The sequence below is a fragment of the Chlorocebus sabaeus genome, chromosome 1 (genome assembly GCF_047675955.1).
Source record: "Chlorocebus sabaeus isolate Y175 chromosome 1, mChlSab1.0.hap1, whole genome shotgun sequence".
Classification (NCBI taxonomy): domain Eukaryota; kingdom Metazoa; phylum Chordata; class Mammalia; order Primates; family Cercopithecidae; genus Chlorocebus; species Chlorocebus sabaeus.
Genome location: NC_132904.1, coordinates 44,952,401 through 44,972,631, shown reverse-complemented (window position 1 = coordinate 44,972,631; position 20,231 = coordinate 44,952,401). Strand labels below are relative to the sequence as shown.

The 20,231-nt window shown below is 43.4% G+C and overlaps 1 protein-coding gene across 7 annotated transcripts in view; it reads left to right on the top strand.

The window, feature by feature from the left end:
• NAV2 (neuron navigator 2) overlaps positions 1 to 20,231 on the top strand; it is a 768,177-nt gene that overhangs the window by 519,255 nt on the left and 228,691 nt on the right. For 6 of the 7 annotated variants that reach the window (XM_008004421.3, XM_073017805.1, XM_073017804.1 and 3 more), the window contains exon 6: positions 11,509 to 11,669. In XM_008004421.3, coding sequence (XP_008002612.3) covers positions 11,509 to 11,669 — 161 coding nt within the window. Of the gene's footprint in view, positions 1 to 3,020; positions 3,090 to 11,508; positions 11,670 to 20,231 lie in introns of all 7 variants that reach the window. The other variant, XM_073017808.1, reaches the window with a different exon arrangement.

Below are 20,231 nucleotides of genomic sequence, written 5' to 3'. Positions count from 1 at the left end.
AGGTCTACTCAGATCCTTGAACCTGCCAATATGCATTTGTTTATTTAATTGGTATTAAGCCTCCCATGTGCCAGACACTGTTCTAGGCACTTGGGAGTCAAGAATGAATGAGATTGCCAAGGTGCCTGTTCTCCTATGCTCCTGGAGGAGGCAGGCAAACAAGCACATGAACAGGGAAGGAAGCTATCAGATAGTGGTGAGTGTTATAATAAGACGATGGGATTCAGAGGGGCTGGGTTGCTAATTTAGGTTTGGTTGATAGAAAGGTCTCTCTCAGCACATGAATGGTAAGCTTGGTGTGTTGGAAGAGCATAAACAAGGTTATTACAGCTTAGTAGGGGAGGAGAGGGACCAGTGATAAGGTGGTTTGGAAGGAGAGAGGGCCGCTACCATTTATATGGATGACAGTGTGACCTGTGGCCCCTGGAGTTGTGCATTGCTGTGGTACTATGGCCCCATCATAGAGTACCAGTTAAACTGGATAGGGTTTGGACTCCATTCTAAGGGTGACAGGAAGCCATGGGAAAGTCTTAAAGTAGTAGGAAGACTTGATCTGATTGGCAGGTCAAAAAATCCACCTTTGCTCCTCTTTGGAGAATGAGATTGTAGAGGAACAAGAATGGAAGGAAGGACCCCAGTTGAGAGGACTTTGCAATCCTATAGATAAGTTGGGTCAAGGTAATACAAGCAGAAATGGAGATGGACCAATTCTGAATCCTTAGGCAGTTGAACCAAGAGGTATGCAAACAGATTAACTCTCTGGAGTGACGGAAAGAGAGGAATCACAGATAAAGCCTAGATTCCTGGTTTGAACAGTTAAGTAAAGTAAGTGGTGGTATTATTCTTTGAGATGAGGAAGCTGGGGAGAGCAGGTATGCATTATGAATGTTCAGACAGGCGGTGACACAGAAAGGAGCATTCTACAAACTTGGCCACAGCACTCTTCTTATTTTATAGAGCATCTCACTGCATAGGGTTCCAAGGAACATGCATTGGGAAATACTGGTTTATGCCACTGAGCTTTGCTAGCCAGAGGCATCCATTTCCATGGCAGGCATTTGTTTTCTTAAAATAACCAGATATTCCAGTCAGAGCACCCATCTCCTAGTATGCCAAGACATCCTACTACTAACGAGTGCTTTACCTAAAGAAGAGCCAAACTTACTTGAGTCAGGTTTTTACATTCATTTATTCCAGCTACAAAGTGTCCTGACATAATGGCCCACCACCTACAGTGGTGACATGGACTGGGCTTTGGAGTTGCTGTATGTTCTCACCCCTTCATCTTGCCCAGGTTGGGTTACTTCTGCAGAAGGCTGGTTTTTTTTTTTGTTTGTTTTTTGTTTTTTTGAGGCGGAGTCTCGCTCTGTCTCCCAGGCTGGAGTGCGGTGGCGCGATCTCGGCTCACTGCAAGCTCCACCTCCCGGGTTCCCGCCATTCTCCTGCCTCAGCCTCCTGAGTAGCTGGGACTACAGGCACCTGCCACCATGCCCAGCTAATTTTTTTGTATTTTTAGTAGAAACGGGGTTTCACCATGTTAACCAGGATGGTCTCGATCTCCTGACCTCGTGATCCGCCCGTCTCGGCCTCCCAAAGTGCTGGGATTACAGTGAGCCACCGCGCCCGGCCAGAAGGCTGGTTTTATTCACTATATCCTGATACTTTCTAATTTTATTTCCAAAGGATAATCTTGTTCTCAAGGTCTAGGGATATGCTATCCCATGCTAACACTCTGGCTATAAATTTAAGAATGATAAAATTACATCAGTGTCTCGGTCTCCAGATTCTGTGTTTGATAACCAAAATTCCAAGGGTAGTGGTTTGGACCCTTGATTATGAATGTCAAATGTTGATGCAAACCCCCCACATGCCAGGTTTGTTTTGCTTTTTTCCGTTAGAACTCTGCCTAAAAACTATTTTGAAGCTACCTAGTTTCAGCACCCCTGGGGGGTAGCAAACACTAAAGCTTGGACAACTTTCCGTGAGGTTTGCTAGTAAAGGAGCTATGGAAGTTGGCAAAGAAAATCTGGCATGAAGGAATCAGAGCAAATCCTCCATGACAGCCTCATAGAGGCTCACTTTGCCTCCTCACCTTAGCTCATCTCACAACTGACATGGTGGCCAAGAACTTAATCCACATTTCAGCCTGTGAAATTCCCCCCAGTCTAGAGCCCAGGAGAGGAGCATGGTCTCCAGGAATTGCTTTTTTTCTCCATCTGTGTCTACACAGATAATCAGTATTCAGTTGTTAAGGAATAACCCAGAAAATGACTTTATATTTTTCTCTATTCTCCTCTGTCTCTTCACTGCCTAAGACTAGTAAAACCAATAAATTATTTCTTACCTCAGATCCTTTTATGAATGTGGTACAGGATGTATGGATGCAAGAAAGATAAATATTTCATAAAGCAGTAAATAAGTTTAACTTTTTCTTTTATAAAGCCTAACTAAAATTCTGCATGTCTACCAATTTGTAGTACAAGAAAAACAGAATTTAGTGAGTTTAACAAGCATTAAATGGTCATTTCTATAGCATTAAAAGCAAAAATTTCCAAGATCAGCAACATCTGGGTATAGATTTGCAAACATCTATGCCCTTGTTTTGGGTCACCTTTATGGGATCCTGAGGACATTCATCCGAAAAACACCCCAGTAGAACAAGCATGTGAAATAGAAACATCTCAATACTTTAGAAAGGCATAAAGTTGGTTTACTTGTCAAGGACCCCGTATTTTGAGAATAAGGCCTTAAGAAAGACATTTGATGTTTAAAGAAACACACACATGGATGCATACACACAAGCATTCTTAGGTAATCTTAACAGCAGTTTCTTCACATTGGAAATCTATCAAATCAGTAAAGTGAGACCTAGAAATAAAGCTGCGTGTCATAGAAAACAGTGAGCAGGGGGAAAGAAACAGCAACATCCCCATTGTCAGAAGACTCTTTGGATTTGTGTGTCTAATGTATCTTCTCTCTCCTCACTCAGCTCTTCTACTTTTTTCTTTCCTATCATGCAGTGCATCATCCAAGGACTCATCTCAAAGCAAAATCATCCGCTTCACTCTGGGTCAGAAAAAGATCTCTAGGTTAGACTTTCTCTGTGTCCTGCAAAGCATGGTTTAATCCCAACCCACTGTTCCATTGTTCCCTCTGCTCTGGCTGAGTCTCCCTTTGGTCCTCTCCCCGTTTCATGTTTGCAGTTCAAGAAAACTAAACGTGCTTTGGCTAATGGTCCCATGGTGCAGAGCTTTGAAAGTGGCCATGGGATTGTTGCAAGTGTGTGCGGGGGGAGTGACAGAGTGCAAGTGAGATTGAGGTGTACATGACGTTTCACATTTTCTTGACTTTTGGCTTTGACTGCTCTGTCATCAGAATCCATTCTGATTTAGGTAAAGGTGAGTTTCTACATAGTTTTTGTAGTGGTTTTATGATGAGTTTGCTCCCTGCTTTGTCCTGGCCCTAATCCCACCTCACCTGCATCTCATTTATGTGTGTTGTGCTTTGTGTTGTTGTTAAAATTACTAATGTGGGTTTGGTTTTCACTTGAGTTATAAAGACCTGAGCATGAATCCATATTGGGCAGAGGAGACAAAACAGCAAGGCAGCTATGTGTCATTTTTGTTTCTGGATGCTCTTAGGTGCCATGGAGACCGCCTCAGTTCCCTGAAAATAAAAAATATCCTTGCTCACAAGCTAGTTCTCTTAATTCAGACTTTAACCTGTCTGCTGCCTCCTAGAAGGACCCATCGTGTGGTATGGGAAAAGCCAGTTACATCACGTTGCATCATTGCTTCTACTGTTATTTTAAAGGTATCAACAGCTAACATTTATTGAATGCAGTAGTTCAAATGCGTCATCTTATATCATCCTCATGCCAGGCTTCGTGAGGTAGGTCATATTATCATCCCCATTTCACAGATGAGGAAACTAAAATTTAGAAAGTTAGGTCATCATGCCCAAGGCCACACACATAAAGAATGGACGAACCAGGATTTGAACACAAGTAGTCTAACTCAGAACTCTCACTATAACCACAGTGCTACACTCTCTTCCCCCGCCTCTCCCGCCCCTGCTTCAATTCTGGTATCTCTGTGGTTGTTGAGGCTGCTTTTTAAAATCTTGTGTTTCAACCACTACTCTTGGCTTTTTCTCTCACACTGTACTTGTGGCATCCTAACAGAAATTGCTGCTGGGGTAGAATCTCCTCCTTATTATGACTGGTATTTATTTATTTGTTTATTTGTTTGTTTGTTTATCTATTTATTTATTTGAGATGGAGTCTTGCTCTGTCACCCAGGCTGGAGAGCAGTGGTGCAATTTCGGCTCACTGCAAGCTCCGCCTCCCGGGTTCATGCCATTCTTCTGCCTCAGCCTCCGGAATAGCTGGGACTATAGGCGCCCACCACCACACCCGGCTAATTTTTTGTGTTTTTAGTAGAGACGGGGTTTCACCATGTTAGCCAGGATGGTCTTGATCTCCTGACCTCATGATCTACCCACCTCAGCCTCCCAAAGTGCTGGGATTACAGGCATGAGCCACCGCACCCAGCTGACTGGTATTTATTTTTCATTGAATTCTTATTTAAGGGGAAAGGGAAATCCATACTCATGTCTGTCTTCATTTCTCACAAATACATACTGAGTAACTGCTCACTTGCTGTCCTAGTATATTAGCCTCTAGGTGCCTTTCCTTAGCCAGAGTTTGCTTTTTTTTTTTTTTTTTTTTTTTTTAAGACAGGGTCTCACTCACTCTGTTGCCCAGGCTGGAGTGCAGTGGCGCTATCATGGCCAGGCTGGAGTGCAGTGGCGCTATCATGGCTCGCTGCAGCCTTGACTTCCTGGGCTCAAGCAATCCTCCCACATAGCTAGGACTATAGGCACATGCCTCCACACCTAGCTACTTTTTTTTTTTTTTGTATAGGTGGGAGGTGGGGTCTCTCAGTGTTACCCAGGCTGGTCTCCAACTAACGGGCTCAAGCAATCCTCCCGCCTTGGCCTCCCAGGGCGCTGGGATTACAGGTGTGAGCTGCTGAGCTGCCAAGCCTAGAGTTTGGTTTTCTAAAGTGCTTACACTTGGTGACAACCAGGTCAGGCTCTGCCTGGCTGGCGAGGGAGAAACCGCATGACACTGTGCTTCTCCATAGAGCAAGTCAGCGTGTTACCTAGACTCAGTGGAGGCGACAGTAGGGAACCTAAGTTTGTCACCGCTTCTGGTAGCCATGCAGAAAGTGGCTGCTTTTCCTGACAACACCAGGCCCAAGTCAGAGTGGACACCCACTGCTCTGGCAAACTGGTCCTTTCTCAGTTAATTTGAATGTCACACAAATGCACATACATAGGAAAGGAAAGGGGAGGGATGAGCTGGGAGGAAACCTGAAATTTAGTGCCTGTTCCCACGATGTGCTCAGTCCTGCAAGATAAAGAAAACAGGAGCGAGCTGGGGAAATATCTAATTGGAAGCACATGCCCATCCCGTGAATGATTTGTTATCAGTCCCGGATGATGGAAGGAGGCAGTGGGAAGAGAGGAAGCACTGGAAGATGAGGGCGTGTCAACCCTGTCCTGAGGCTGGGCTGGGCACAGTGCTTCTGGGTTTACCCTAAGCCAAGATCTGACTTTCCCTTAGTGTCATATCCCCCACTTAGAGTTTCTTTCAGATACGTTTTCGTCTCTGCTGAGGCCAACGAAGGGATGCTTCTTTGTTTCAAATGAAGCCTTCAGAGGCTCTTCCTTGCCTTCTCTATACTCCCCTTTCCCCACCCCCAGCCTTAAGCAGGATCCTGTGAAGAATTTTAGCTGATCAAGCGCCACAAAGTGCAGCAGTAAAGTTTGGTTGCCAAAAGAAGCAGTCCTACTCCTTCTGGCAGAGTAGGCCACCTCCCCTGGAGCTCTGGAAATAGGTCTTTTGTTGGAGACCAAGCATTGATGGAACACCTGCCAGAGCCCAACACTTTGATGGGCACCAGGGGTATTGAGAAGAATGGGAAGCCTCACCTTTGAATCTGGATGTGGGGAAGGGGCATATGGAGGGAATCGATATGAGGGTGAAAGCTCTCCATGGACTTCTGCCTTTGACCACTCTTATTGCCCCCCCCCCAATCCCCAGCCTCCCTGGTGAGACCAGGGAGGCTTATTTTACCTGCAGGAGGCAGAGAAACATAGTGGCTATGAGGTGCGGTTAAACCTAAGCGAAGGCCCATCCTTACCACTTGCTGATGGTGTTACCTGGGCAAATGATTTGATCTCTATGAGCCTAGGTTTCCTTATTGGCCAAATGGGGTAGCCTTGCCTTGCTCACAGCGTTATGAGGCTTAAATAAAGTCTTTTTATTAATAATTATAAATTAATTAATAAAGTCATTCCTTGTTCCTGACATATAATCAGTTCAAGTTTGGCAGTGTTGGGTTCATCTGGGCCAGGGAAGGCAACCAGAATGCCTCTAGAAAGTCCCGCAGAGGCTGGGCGTGGTGGCTGAAGCCTGTAATCCCAGCACTTTGGGAGGCCGAGACGGGCGGATCAGGAGGTCAGGAGATCGAGACCATCTTGGCTAACACGGTGAAACCTCGTCTCTACTAAAAAAATACAAAAAACTAGCCGGGCAAGGTGGCGGGCACCTGTAGTCCCAGCTACTTGGGAGGCTGAGGCAGGAGAATGGCGTGAACCCTGGAGGCGGAGCTTGCAGTGAGCTGAGATCCGGCCACTGCACTCCAGCCTGGGCGACAGAGCGAGACTCCGTCTCAGAAAAAAAAAAAAGAAAGAAAAGAAAGTCCCGCAGAATTGATCTGTGTGCAACTATCTTGTGGAAAAGAGGCAGTAGGGTTAGCAGTTTGGTCCTCTCTGCCCAGCTGCTGGACTGAAAAGCAGATGCCATGGAAATGAGAGAGATTTAGTATTTAATCATCTCGCCTGGCAAAAAGCATCTCTGATTATGACCGCGCCCCCCCACCCCCCAAACCCCGGCATGTGCACACAAGCTGCCATCCTTCCTGGGAGGGGCCATCCTCTGCCTCCAGCCTTTGAAGTGGTTTTGAGGGGGAAGAACTGCTTTTTGCCATCAGCATGTACATCACGTGGAGCAGAGGAGCCAGGATGCACTCCTAGGTTATGTGCTGGGAATGACAGTTTTACTGCCCTGCTTAATTGGCTCTGCACACGTTGGAGAAATTGACCATGGCTCTAACAACAGCAAGATTGTTCCCCCACCTCTTACACCACTTCCCTTAAGCTTAATATTTTAAAAACCCAACATGTATATGTTTCAAAGAACCCGTCTGTGTTCTCTGTTATTTGTAACTGTGTTTGGACATACAGTGATTAGGAGAGGTCAAGTTCCTCTTGAGAAGGAGCTATTGGGACTTTCTTGTGCTGTAGGGGACACAAGATTGACCTGCCACGCTCCCCTCTTGCCACATTGCCTCAGTGAGGCAGGCCCAGCAGGCAGCATCTGTTGTGATACCTGCAGCTGTTCCACAGGCGCCAAGACCTAGCTCTTCAGCAAACAGGTATTCTAATGCTCCAGATGGCAGATGCTTCCAGACTGGAGGTTGACAGACATTCCCATGATACACAAGGATGTTAACAATAATGAATTTCAAAATGTTACCCAGAGGCCTCAGGTCTGCGCCACTGGTAAACAAGAAGATATTCTGCTTTTCAACTCTACCTGTGCTCTTAGCCTTCTTAATTAACACCATACCCCTGGAGGGCAGGACAAAGTCCAAGCTCCACAGTGTGGCATACAAGGTCTTCCCTGCCCTGCCCTGCTTGCTTCTCTAGCCTCATTTCCTCCCACTCTGTCCCCCAAGTCCCAGCACACACCAGCGCTTTCTTTCCCCTGTACTTTCTACAGGCTTTCCCTTGGAGTGGCATGCTCTGCCCCCTGCTTTCCCATCTCCCATTCAGCATGCTGGACTTGCTCTGAGGTCTTCTATGCACTAGCTTTCCTGATCATCTCACCAACCTCCGAGATTTTCATTTCTTTCTCTGAATACCTTCTGAACGTCACGTGTTTTATCAATACATGTATCATCTAGATGTCAGCTGGGGTCGACAAGCCCCTTGAGATCTGGGTAAGATTGAGCATTCTAGCTCTGCCTCTTCCAGTTTGTAGAAAGTCCAGTGGCCTCCCAGGTTTCCTCGAGTGTCTCAGGTTCTCGTGGTCACCTTTGGCTTTGAAATCCTGCCCTTGAACTCCAGTACTTGTAAGTTCAGTCTGAATTAGTTCAATTTGTGGATGGGCTCATCCCAAGAGATGTTTTTGTTCCCTCCTGGGTGAGTCCAGGCTTAGCTTTTTTTTCTTTCTTCCCACCTGCCACACAGTCATTACGGCCTCTGTTTGTGAACCAAATATTGTTGAAAATGTCAGACCGAGGGGGCTTACTTTGGAGCAAGCAACGATCTGAGCCCATTTACAACAGAACCTAAGTGTTATACTACAGAGTTAACATAGATTCTCTCTGAATGGTGGGAAAAAGTACATAATCTCCATCCAGTTTTCTGATTTGATCAAGTTCAGGGAGCTGTCCTGTCTAAGGTGTGGAGGCGATAGTGGTCAGGGGTGGACAGGAGCTGGCTCGAGCTTTGTGGTGGCTTTTGATGGCTATATGCAAACCATTCTCCCTTTACCATGTCAGCTGTCCTCATAGTCCTCAAGAACTCCTTCTCCATGTTCCAGAAGGCTTGGCACAATGTTGCAGCCATTTGAACGATGTGCTGCTCCCATCAAAAGAGCAGCTAGCCACTGACTCAGTGAAAAGAATCTCACCATGACAACCCAAGGGAAACCCAGAACTTTCTTAGTCCAAAACCAGGGATGTTTCATTCCAGAGAGTGAAGCCCACAGATACCCCAAGTGTAAGATCTCAGTCAGCCACAGATATTTGGATTAAGTAGTTTCTCTTCTGGAATGTTCCTAGGGAGATGACGAGCCCTGCTTGCCAAAGCCTATCTTGCCTCTTTGAAAATGTTTATCTCGGACTCTTGTATATTGATTTTTGTCCAGTTCTCTCTGATACTTTAACCTAGACTCATCTGTTTTCTTCTTGATTTATCCAATTTCTTGTGCCATAGCATGTTTCTTTTATGCCAATGTCCAATCCCTTCATGAACCTGTGTTCAGTGGAGAAGACGAGAAAGGAAACTACCATACGGTGGCCAGACATTAAGCCATTTCAGATTTACAGCTGTACCCAATGGTATACTTGTTAACTATTGGGTATAACTGTAAATCATTATTCATCATTATTCCAAAGTTACAGGTAAAGAATATGAATCTCAAAGAAGTTATGAGACTGCTCCAGGGTCTTGTGTATGGAAAAACCTGTATTCTATCCATTACACCATGCTGCCTCACAGAGGACCAGACTGTCTACCTGATTCAAGGTTGTATCTTTCCCATCCTATGCTTTGATTGCTTCCCTCTATCCTGTCCTAAAAATCTGCTGTGGTTCAGCCTAGGGTCAGCACAGTGGGGGCTCTCCAGCAACTCTGAAAGGAATGCATCTTTCCCCTCTTCATTGCTTTTTGCTTCCCTGCCCTTTGCAAATTCCACACTTTGGTAGAATACTGTGACCTGCATTCCCCTACACCACTTAATACCATTGCTGTGACATCATCTTGGAACAAGTCCATAATCCTTTTCTAGGCCTATCTGTGGGCATAATGATTCCCAAAGCCTATGTCTGGTTTAAAAAGTCCAGCCCAAGGGAGGTCCAGATCTTCACCTGCAGAAGCTCTTCTATTGGATGTGAGTAATCAGATAGCACTGACTTGAAGGACTTGCAGAACATTGTTTGCGTTGGAAGCAGAACCAAGAGGTACTAAGATCTCCCTGCTGGACCTCCTGTGCCAGATGTGCTAGCCACATCTGGTCCCCAAACACAGGCACTGGCACTGCTAGTATTTTCTACTCCCTTCTGTGTCTGTCTTTGTGGAGTGAATGTCCTCTCCAAACAAGATGGGGTAAATTAACTAAGGGACAAATCCTTGCAGTGCAGTGGTAAGTAATTCTCACTGCAACATGTTGGGGGAAGAGCTAACCCCCTTCTTTCTCTCCCAGCTCCCAGTCAGGGAATTGGGCCAGCTTCTTTTTAACTATATAAATTTTACAGTCCCCTCACACCAGCTCATGTTCTCTGTTTACTCTACAACCATCTTTCTTGCCCAGCCAACAAGAAAAAGTTTAAAGTGATTGCCTGCTTATATCTAAAATGCTTCCAGACTGTAGACTTCTTTGGTGCTTACAGATTTGCATGGAAAGAGACGGCTGAAAGTTTATGACTTGAAAATTCAGACTTATCACTAGATCTAATGCTAGTCAGTTGAGGTTCCAGTGGCTTTTAAACACAGCTAAGTGGATTTCAGCTGAAAGATATAACTAAACGTTTCATCATTTATTCATCTTTCAACTTTAATTATTGGAAACAGCCTGCTTAGTAATTCCCTGGACCAAAATTCTGATTTGAGGAGTCTTACCATTAACTCTTTGGTGAATGGGCCATAATATCTTTAGACACATTATGGATGGTGACTTTATTTCCCAAGCCACCCAAAATGAGGTGTTTTATTTAAAGGGAGAATGTTGTGTGTTTGTCTTTAGGCTAACAAATTCCTACCAGTTTTACAGGAAAAATGTGTGATGTTTTCCATCTACTGTGCAGATAAGTTGTACTTCAGCCTCAAAATAATGCCTGTGGAGACAAGTCGTCAGGCGTTGAAGGGAAATGTATTTGTGGGCAAGTGTTTCCAACCAACCTTAAGTTTTCATTGCAAATATGTTGGGTTCTGAGTAGTAGTAATTCACCTTCTCACCATTATAAATTTTCCTTTTCTTGATACTTACAACCCCAGATTATGGCAGTTTTATACCTATCAGAGGAGATGCACACCAAGGTTATCAGTTTAGAATCCTCTGAGGCCTTTATGTTCCATGTTTGATAGAATTAGAAATGACTGACTTGACCCTATTAAAAAGTGAAAATGCTTATCTCAGAGGGGGGAAAAAAAGTGAACTTTTTTTTGTTTGTTTGTTTGGTTTTTTGTTTTGTTTTGAGTCGGGGTCTCACTCTGTCACCCAGGCTGGAGTGCAGTGGCACAATCTTAGCTCACTGCAAACTCCGCCTCCCAGGTTCAAGCAATTCTTCTGCCTCAGCTTCCCAAGTAGTTGGGATTACAGGTGCCCACCACTATGCCTGAATAATTTTTGCATTTTTAGCAGAGATGGGGTTTTGCCATGTTGAACTTTGTATTTTTAATCCACAAACATATTTCTTCATCCAAATTTTTCTCTCTGCTCAAAGGAAAACTTCACATTTTGCTATTGGACTTTGCTGGGATCATTACTTGCCTATATGTTTGTAATGGCTCCACCAAATTCTGTGACTGGTAAACCTCCACACAATGTCTTGGATAGTTTATTTTACCTCCTGCATGGTTGCAGTTCCTTCTTCCCACATACTGTTACCCTCCTGAGACTGAATGCATAATCCTGTTGCTTTTGCATTTTAGACTTCCAGGTCCTACCGCGAGGGTATCCGCTGCAGGCAGCGAGGCCAAAACACGTGGAGGGTCAACTACTGCTAACAACCGACGCAGCCAGAGCTTTAACAACTATGATAAATCCAAACCAGTCACCTCCCCGCCCCCACCGCCAAGCAGCCACGAGAAAGGTGAGTCACCTTCTTGAGGAGCCTTTTTGGCATTTTCCTTCAGAGCATGTCTACCTAGTTCCTTTGGGTGAATTAGGTTGGGTCGTGGGAAGGGGTTGCATTTGTGGTGAGAATGGGTTACAAGGACATATTTGGCAGGCAGGAACTTTGTTAGCCAGAGGTATTAATAAAGTGGGGGAAATATTATTACAGTCACTAGCAAAAATAATTTGCTATCTTTGGGTGGGGCCCCATAAACACTTGGCTATGGATAGAAGTGATATAGCATTTGGAATTTGAAAATACATTTTCATGGAATATGTTTTGTATATTAAGTAATTTTTCAGAAATATAAGCTTCTTGGAGCATGCATTTTGTGAACTATGATAAGCTTTTTTATCCATCAGAAATAATGTGAGGGGAGTTAGGAACAAGAGGTTTTTACCCTTTGAAAAAGTCAGGAATGTGGATTGGCTCATTGAAGATCTTGGCTACATATAAGGAGTGGACAGCATTGCTCTAGGAGTTGTGATGATGTAACTTTTGCCATAAAAGGATATGGATTTTTTTTACTATACACAGTACTGAGTTTTTAGGATGGAGAAAAATAGTGAATAGCCCTGTGGGGGTCCTGCCCAGAAGGTAGTAAAACAAACCTTTGCTTGTTTCAGCCTCTATCTCTTAAGACATTGGAGAAACTGAGGTAGTTTCAAAGATTATTCAAAAAGAGGTAGAGCCTTCCTTCATTCCTTCTAGGCAAAGTAGTCTAGACTAGACATCTTTAGGAAATATGTCCAGGTCTCCTGGAAGCATTGCCTACCTGGTGGTGTAGAAGATTCTTAGGGCTGTCTGGATGGTATTTCTTGATTTCCCTGAGGTCCTGGAAAGCTGCCGTTCACTCCCTAAAGTGCCCCAGGAGGATGGGCAGCCCTCCTACTGTGAATGAGCTGGGAACTGCCGCCATCTTGTCCTCTAACTCAACGTCACTTGATTCAGTGGAACTGAGTTCCCCCAAGTGTTTGCTAATCGCTATATCTTTTCCTCCCCACATATGAAGGAAATGTAAAGAGGGCTGACAGATGTGTATGGAAAAAGGTTTCCCAGCCAAGGCACTGGGAACTCTACAAATGGCACTAACGCTATCACCAGGATGTCTTAACCCATCAAAACTTTGTCATCCAGCCCTTAGTTTCTGCCTCAAGCAACCATTTTTACTCTTCTTCTCTCTCTCCTTTCCCCCTTCTTTCCCCTCTTCTCTCCCACTTTCCTTTTCTTCACCATACCCGTGTGTTTTTTAAGTGTGCTTAGATTACAAAAATAATATGCTTGTAAAATGGTACAAGTATCAGATAAAAGTTCTCCTATCTATTTTCCTTAGAGTACAAATATATACCATTCTATATATATCCATCTAGAACTTTCACAATGCATTTATATATGTATATATTTATGTATGTATGTATATGTATATAATAGAAAGGTTTATGTTTTTACATTGATGTGTAAAAGCTACTTTATGAGTACCTACCATGTGTCTTATTTTATCCCTATTTTACAAAAGAAGAAACTAAAGCAAAGAAAGGTTAAGTACTTGCTGAAGTCCTATCAGAGATAGTGAGAGATGGAGTTGGATTTGAACCCAGGCACTTCGATTTCAGAACCATGATTAATACCGTGCTTTCCCTGGAATTGGGAAGCAAATGCTTGAAGCTTTGCCAGTTGAGGGCCGGTTGGCCAGCACATGAGGAGAAAGTTGGGAAGGTGTTAGGAAAAGCCTGTGCTGGGCCTCTCCTCGCGGGCCAGTCTGCCCTTGCCCCATGCTCATTTGGGAAGAAGCTATCATAAAAGAGTCTGAAAGATGGATGTGAGACCCAAGTTCAAAAAATTGAGAAAATAAAGGTAAAAGTTCCTAGTGGATGGGACAGGTGTAGAAGGATACTGTGTTCTACAGCCGCCTACGCGTGTGCCCACCAATGCTAGGATAGCAACTGACCTGCCCCTGCCCTGGGCAAAGGCTCCCACATCTGCTCTGAGCAGCCTGAGAACGAGGCCCCTTAAAGGACCATGGTGCAAATTCTAGTAAAGGCAGTGCCCCAGGGAAAGACTTTAGTCTCAGATGAAAGAAAGGGAAGTCATATTTATTTATTTAGAGATGGAGTTTTGCTCTTGTTGCCCAGTCTGGAGTGCAGTGGAGTGATCTCGGCTCACCACAACCTCTACCTCCCGGGTTCAAGCAATTCACCTGCCTCAGCCTCCCTAGTAGCTGGGATTACAGGCATGTGCCACCACGCCCGGCTAATTTTGTCTTTTTAGTAGAGATGGGGTATCACCATGTTGGTCAGGATGGTCTCGAACTCCCGACCTCAGGTGATCTGCCCGTCTCTGCCTCCCAATGTGTTGGGATTACAGGCATGAGCCACTGTGCCCGGCCATCATACTTATTTATTAAGTGCATATTATATGTCGGGAACTTTTTCTTTTTTTTTTTTTTTTGAGATGGAGTCTCACTCTGTCAATCAGGCTGGGGTGCAATGGCACAGTGTTAGCTCAGCCTCCCAAGTGGCTGGGACTACAAGTGTGCAACACCACGCCCTGCTAATATTTGTATTTTTAGTAGAGATAGGGTTTCACCATGTTAGCCAGGCTGGTCTCTAACTCCTGACCTCAAGTGATCTGCCCGCCTTGGCCTGCCAAAGTGCTGAGATTGCAGGTGTGAGCCACTGTGCCTGGCCTGATTTTCAGTATAGTACCTGATCTTTACAAATGTTCTGTGAAGTAAATACTGTTAACTCAATTTTACAGGCAGAGAGAATGAGGTTAATAGAGATTAAGTAACTTGCCCTCACTGGTAACTAAGCACTGGAATTGTATCCAGGTTCCACTCCGGGATTCAAACTCTGGCTTCGTCCTGTCCTTGGGGAGGTCTGTTATGAGGATAAGGTGGGGTGGTACATGTGAGAGTGTTATATGAGCTGTGACACTGGAAAACTCCTGTGAGGATTCACAATGATGAAAACAACTGACAGTGGTCCCAGTCTGTAGCAGGGTGCATTTATTCTCTCCCCTACCCTGGGCTGTCCCAGGTTTTTTTTTAGACTAACTTTTTCAACCATCCTGAGGTAAAAAGGCCGTGGAAGTTTACTTTCAGAAACTGCTGCATTTCCTTCACCTTTTTCCTTGGTTTCTGTGTTCTCCGTTGAACCTGACCTGTTGATTGCAGCTCCTGAGGTAGCCAGCCCACATGCAGAGTGAAATAACTACCTGGATAAGACACAACAGGTACCTGGGCGAGGTCACCTCTTGTCCTTCACCTTAAGAAGTTCCGCCTCGGGGAGGGATACTCTTGTGAACAGATGAACCACAGTTTGTTGTGGTGGGTGCTGTGTAGCTGAGGCGTGGACTGTTTTCAGGTGAGGTAAACTCCGTGCTGTAATCCCATCACCCCTGTTCCTTCATCCTTCCTGTAAGTGAGTCAGACCCTGACTGGCTCGGGTTCTGGCACTGCACTCTCAGGTGAGCCGATTCATAGACTACTTTTTCAGAAAGTAATGGCAAAATACCTATAACATAAAATTAACCCTCTTAACCGTTTTAATCAATAATGTTAAGTATATTCACATTGTAGTACAGCCAATCCCTGGAACCTTTTCATCTTGCAAAATTGAAACTCAGTACACATTAAACAATAACTCTCCATCACCACCTCCCACCAGCAGCCCCTGGCAACCACTTTTTGTTTCTATGAGTGAGAACTCTAGATATCTCATGCAAATGAAATCACACAGCATTTTTCTTTTTGTGTACTGGACACAGCTTCTGAAGAATTAAATAATTACTTATAAGGCACTTTAGAATACTGCTTGGAAAATAATAAACACTGAGAAAATTTTATCTTCAAAATATGATAGTATATGCATAAAAATATGGAATGATATAAAAAATGGGCATATTTCACTTAGCATAATGTCCCCAAGGGTCATCCATGTCATAGCCTGCAATTCATAGACTTTAATGTGTGACCCCATTGACCTAAGAATTTCACTCTGAGGAATTGCTCTAATGACATCAGTAACTTCAATTAGAAATTCATTATTCTGTCAATAAGTGACAAAAATATTTCAACATTTAGTCCCAATTTTTTAAAAATATTAAGAGGAATTAAAAATTATAACAGGCAACTTTTCAAAACCCATAGAGCACTTTATACTTTGTAGGGAAATCCTAAAGGATTTATCTTAAAATCATGCCCGCTCCTGCCATCATCACTGAATTTAGTTCTGGTTACACAGAACAACCCACTGAGATGTGAAGCTGAAGAAAAGAGATAATATATATTACTTCTTAGCTAGAAAAGGCCTAGAGACTCACATGAAATTCATTCACTTGTTCCATAAGGTGGTGGCCAAGTACACAGTTGATGTGTAAAAAACAAAAATATTCCCAGACAGCAACATAACCTACTAGTTTTCCCAAAGACTGATCTCAGATTTTGCCTGTGAGGTTTGAAGGAAAGTCTGCAGAGCCTTTAGGAAAACCTGCAAGTTGTTTATTGTATCATCATTGCCGTCATGGTTAGATTTGCCTTTGATTTCCTTTTCTCTCTCCTGCAAGCAGCAATGAGCCACATCTGTGCCTGACCTGTGGTACATGTGAGCAGATTTGCCAGTGAAAAGTCAGTGTTCAGAGATGGTCAGGACACAGGAAGACTACTCACTTCTGTTGACTCCTAGTGGCCCTAGGGCTCCAGACCAGAATCACAGATTTTCAGGGACAAAGAAATAGCTGTCTTTTAAAATATTTGTGATATTACCTGTTTTCTCTTCCTTTCCTCTCACATCCTTCGAATGAATTAACACTGCCTGGGATCTAGTACATTTCTAAAGTATTTGGTCCATCTTACGAATTTGAAACATTTTGTATTCCTAGACTGACTTATGTGCATATAGAAGATACTCTCTTCTGAATAATATGGTTTTCTTCATTTTACAGAAAGCACATCTTTATTTTCATTACAAAAATAATGGGAAAATATTCAAACAACATAGAAATGTCTTAAAAGACAACCCTACATAGCCCCACCTGCTAGATTAGCCACTGTTTGTCACTTTGTTTATATTATTCCATATTTTTATGCATGTATGATCACATTTTGATAGATGAAATTTTCTTAGTGTTTGTTATTTTCCAAATAGTATTCTAAAGTGCTTTATAAGTAATTATTCTTCAGAAGCTCTGTACCCATACACACATTGATATTACTTTCAAAATCTTTTAAGTGAAATCACCAAGTCATGGACAGCCTTTCTCGTCTGTGCATATAGGTCATTCTTTATTCCTAATAGTCACATAATTTTCCATTATATGGATTTACCACAATATTGTTTAATCACTTTCATTTATGTTGTTTCCAATTTTTTGATGTTTAAAATAGTACTGAAATTAATATCCTTGTATTTTTTTACATGTACATAACCATTTCAGTGGAATTGCTGTATCAAAGGGTATGCACGTTGTATAGTTTCCTTAATACTTCCAAATTTTGCTCCCAAAAGATTATACCTATTTATATTCCCATCAACAAGATATGAGAGGGCTACTTTCTCTACATACTTGATAGCATTTTTATCACTGTCTTCGGCAAAAAATACTTTCGTTCTTTTGAAATGAGGCAAATTATTTTAAGAAGCTGAAATAACAAGACCATTTGATAAAAATTGGCCTTGTTTACTGACACTGCTTTGACAACCAGTTGCCTTAACATAGTACAAAAAGCACTTGAGTTTGAGGTCAAACTTTCTAGTCTCAAGATACTTCTCCAGCCTCAGTTTCCCTTCTGTGAGTCTGAGGTCCTCCATCACCAAACCACTGTGAGGTGTGAATGAATTCTTTAGTTGGCACTGGCTATTGCGCCTCATCTGATGGGAGCGCCATCTGTTCTTTCTGGTGGGTTTCCTCCTCTGGTCTTCGTTCCGTGTCACTCCCTTCCTCTTTGTTCACTCCTTGTCATGAGCAGAAGAAAAGAGCCAGACATAGCTCGAGACAGAGTGTTATAACCTTCAGCACTATGTCATGTCTGAGTAACTTTGGGGCCATTGATTTAGAATCTCTATAAACATGTCACTTTATGGTTGGCAAACCAAGTTATTTATCTGAGCTAGTGATTAGGAGATGTAACCATGGAAAAGTTGCCCATGTCCTGCTATTAACCAGGATTCTGACATAAAATTGCAGGTTAGCCTAGATGAAATTAATTCAGTCATCCAAGTCACGCAGACATAAATACGGTTGGGGTGGCCTGTTTCAGGCTACTTTCTTCATTTGTTCATTTCATCATCATTTATAGAGCACTTACTATCTGTCCGGCACTGGACCGATTGTCGTGGCAGGCAGAATTGAGACGCAGACTCTGCTTCCCAGGGACTCACAGTCTTAGGGAGGAATGACGCTCACATGTTCTATAATAGAGAGATGCTCAAAGTTGTGAGGAAAAAGATGAACGTAGCCAGGAAGACTCTGGGAGGACTTCCGAGAAGTAATATCATTTGTATTGATTTCCATTTCAAAATTTTTGCTTAGAGAAAAGGAAAAGAAGGCTGGGAAGGAATGACTCATCCTACATTTCCTGATCTGGGTGTTAATCTGACAGCAAATATGTTGGGTTCACTGTGTTATTCAACTCATATTCTATGGAGGGCCCGTAGAGCGTAAACTTCTGCAAGATCATTTCTGTGATGGGTTAGGGCCTCCCTTGGTCATCAAGAGACCTTTGTCATTGCTGGAGCTATTATCCCAGGCCAGGGAGAGCTTAGGTGTTGGTTGGTTAGAGAGGGTGATAGCCATCTCTTTTTGGGAATCAGCTGTGATGTTCTTATGACCTTCTAGCTAGAACCCATAGTTGTCAAAGGGCTTAGAAAGCCAACCTAGAGGTGTGAACCAAGGTGGCATCACTGAATTTAAAGAATTCTCTGGGATATTGCCTGGAATGGAACTCAATGACCAGTGAGACCACCTGTTGAGGCTAAGTAGGCAGGATGGATTAGATGCTGCCAAATTTAGGGACTTCACAGATCACTGGGGGAATAAACAAGAAGTTGTACCAAGGTCTTGGGGCCAGTGTTCAGTTTTCTCAGGAGAGGAGTTTTGGGGACTTGCAGTCAAAGAGAAAGCAAGTACTGTGAAGGCAGATCACTGCGTTTGAGTATTGGCTCTGCCGCTTCCCAGAAGTATGACTCTGGGCAAATGTCATGGTCACCAATGCATCTGCTCAGGATGACCCTCAAAAGACCATCACAAGCCGTGCTTAGCACCATTCTAGTGCTGTACCCCTTCACCCCCAGGTAACAGCTCAGGTGTGAGGGAATAATATTTGAATAGGGCAGGTGCACAAGTCCGTCCAGCTTAAAAGTCACATACCCCAAGGGAGTATGTAACAGCCCCATAAGTATAAATTCTAGGGTTCCCACAAGGATTAGGCCCAACCAATTGTCATAGAACTCAGAGAAACTCAAAATGATGGTGTCCCCAAGAGGTATTTATACCTCATTTATGGTTTTTCCCATCCAGATGTATCATTTTTACCATAAGCAATGTTGCTTAGTAATGGGCATTCTATCTTTATCACATTTCCAGGGCAACAGTTAGCAGGTTAACCCAAGGTCAAATTCTCATCTAAAAGAGGAAAAGGTTTTGTTAATCCTTTTCCAACAGGCAGTTATCTCACCTCTGAGATTCAGTTGATTTATCTTTGAAGTGGCAACAGGCTTCTATAGCCCTAATGATGGGAGAAAGTTAGATGTGAAGCATTCTTTCTCATTTTTTGCATAACCCAATTAAAACTCTAGACTGTTGTCTCTCAAGGTGTGATTCATGGTCCATCTCATCATCCCTTGAGGTAATTGCTAAAAAGACAAATCCCCAGGCATTACAAACTGAGTCCTTCTAATTCATATATTTGAATAAGAGCCTAGAAGTTTACGTTTCACACCCATGAGATCTTAAGGCACTGGAGCTTGAGAACTCTAGTTTTAGCAGGACTTCTTGGTTACCTTTAGAAAAGAACCCCACCGGCTGGGCATGATGACTCACACCTGTGATCCCAGCACTTTGGGAGGCTGAGGCAGGAGGATTACTTGAGATCAGGAGTTTGAGACCATCCTGGTCAACACAGCAAAACCCTGTCTCTACTAAAAATACAAAAATTAGCCAGGCGTGGTGGCACACACCTGTAGTCCCAGTTACTCGGGAGGCTGAGGCAGGAGAATTGCTTGAACCCTGGAAGCAGAGGTTGCAGTGAGCCGACATCACACCACTGCACTCCATCCTAGGCAACAGAGCGAGAAAAGAGAACACTCCCTTTTAATTGCCCTTTAATTCTCAGCAACTACTTTGTAGTACATTGTTATGGGGAATGGAGGTAATATAGTAAGACACCCAGACAAAGGCTTAGCACATAGCAGGAGATGAATAAATGGGGAATCATTTAAATATATGTATACCTTTTATCATATACATATTTAAATTTATTCTCAGAGCCAGCAACATATACTGGGTAGACTTAGCTACTTGGCTAGGTCTTGTTTTCTT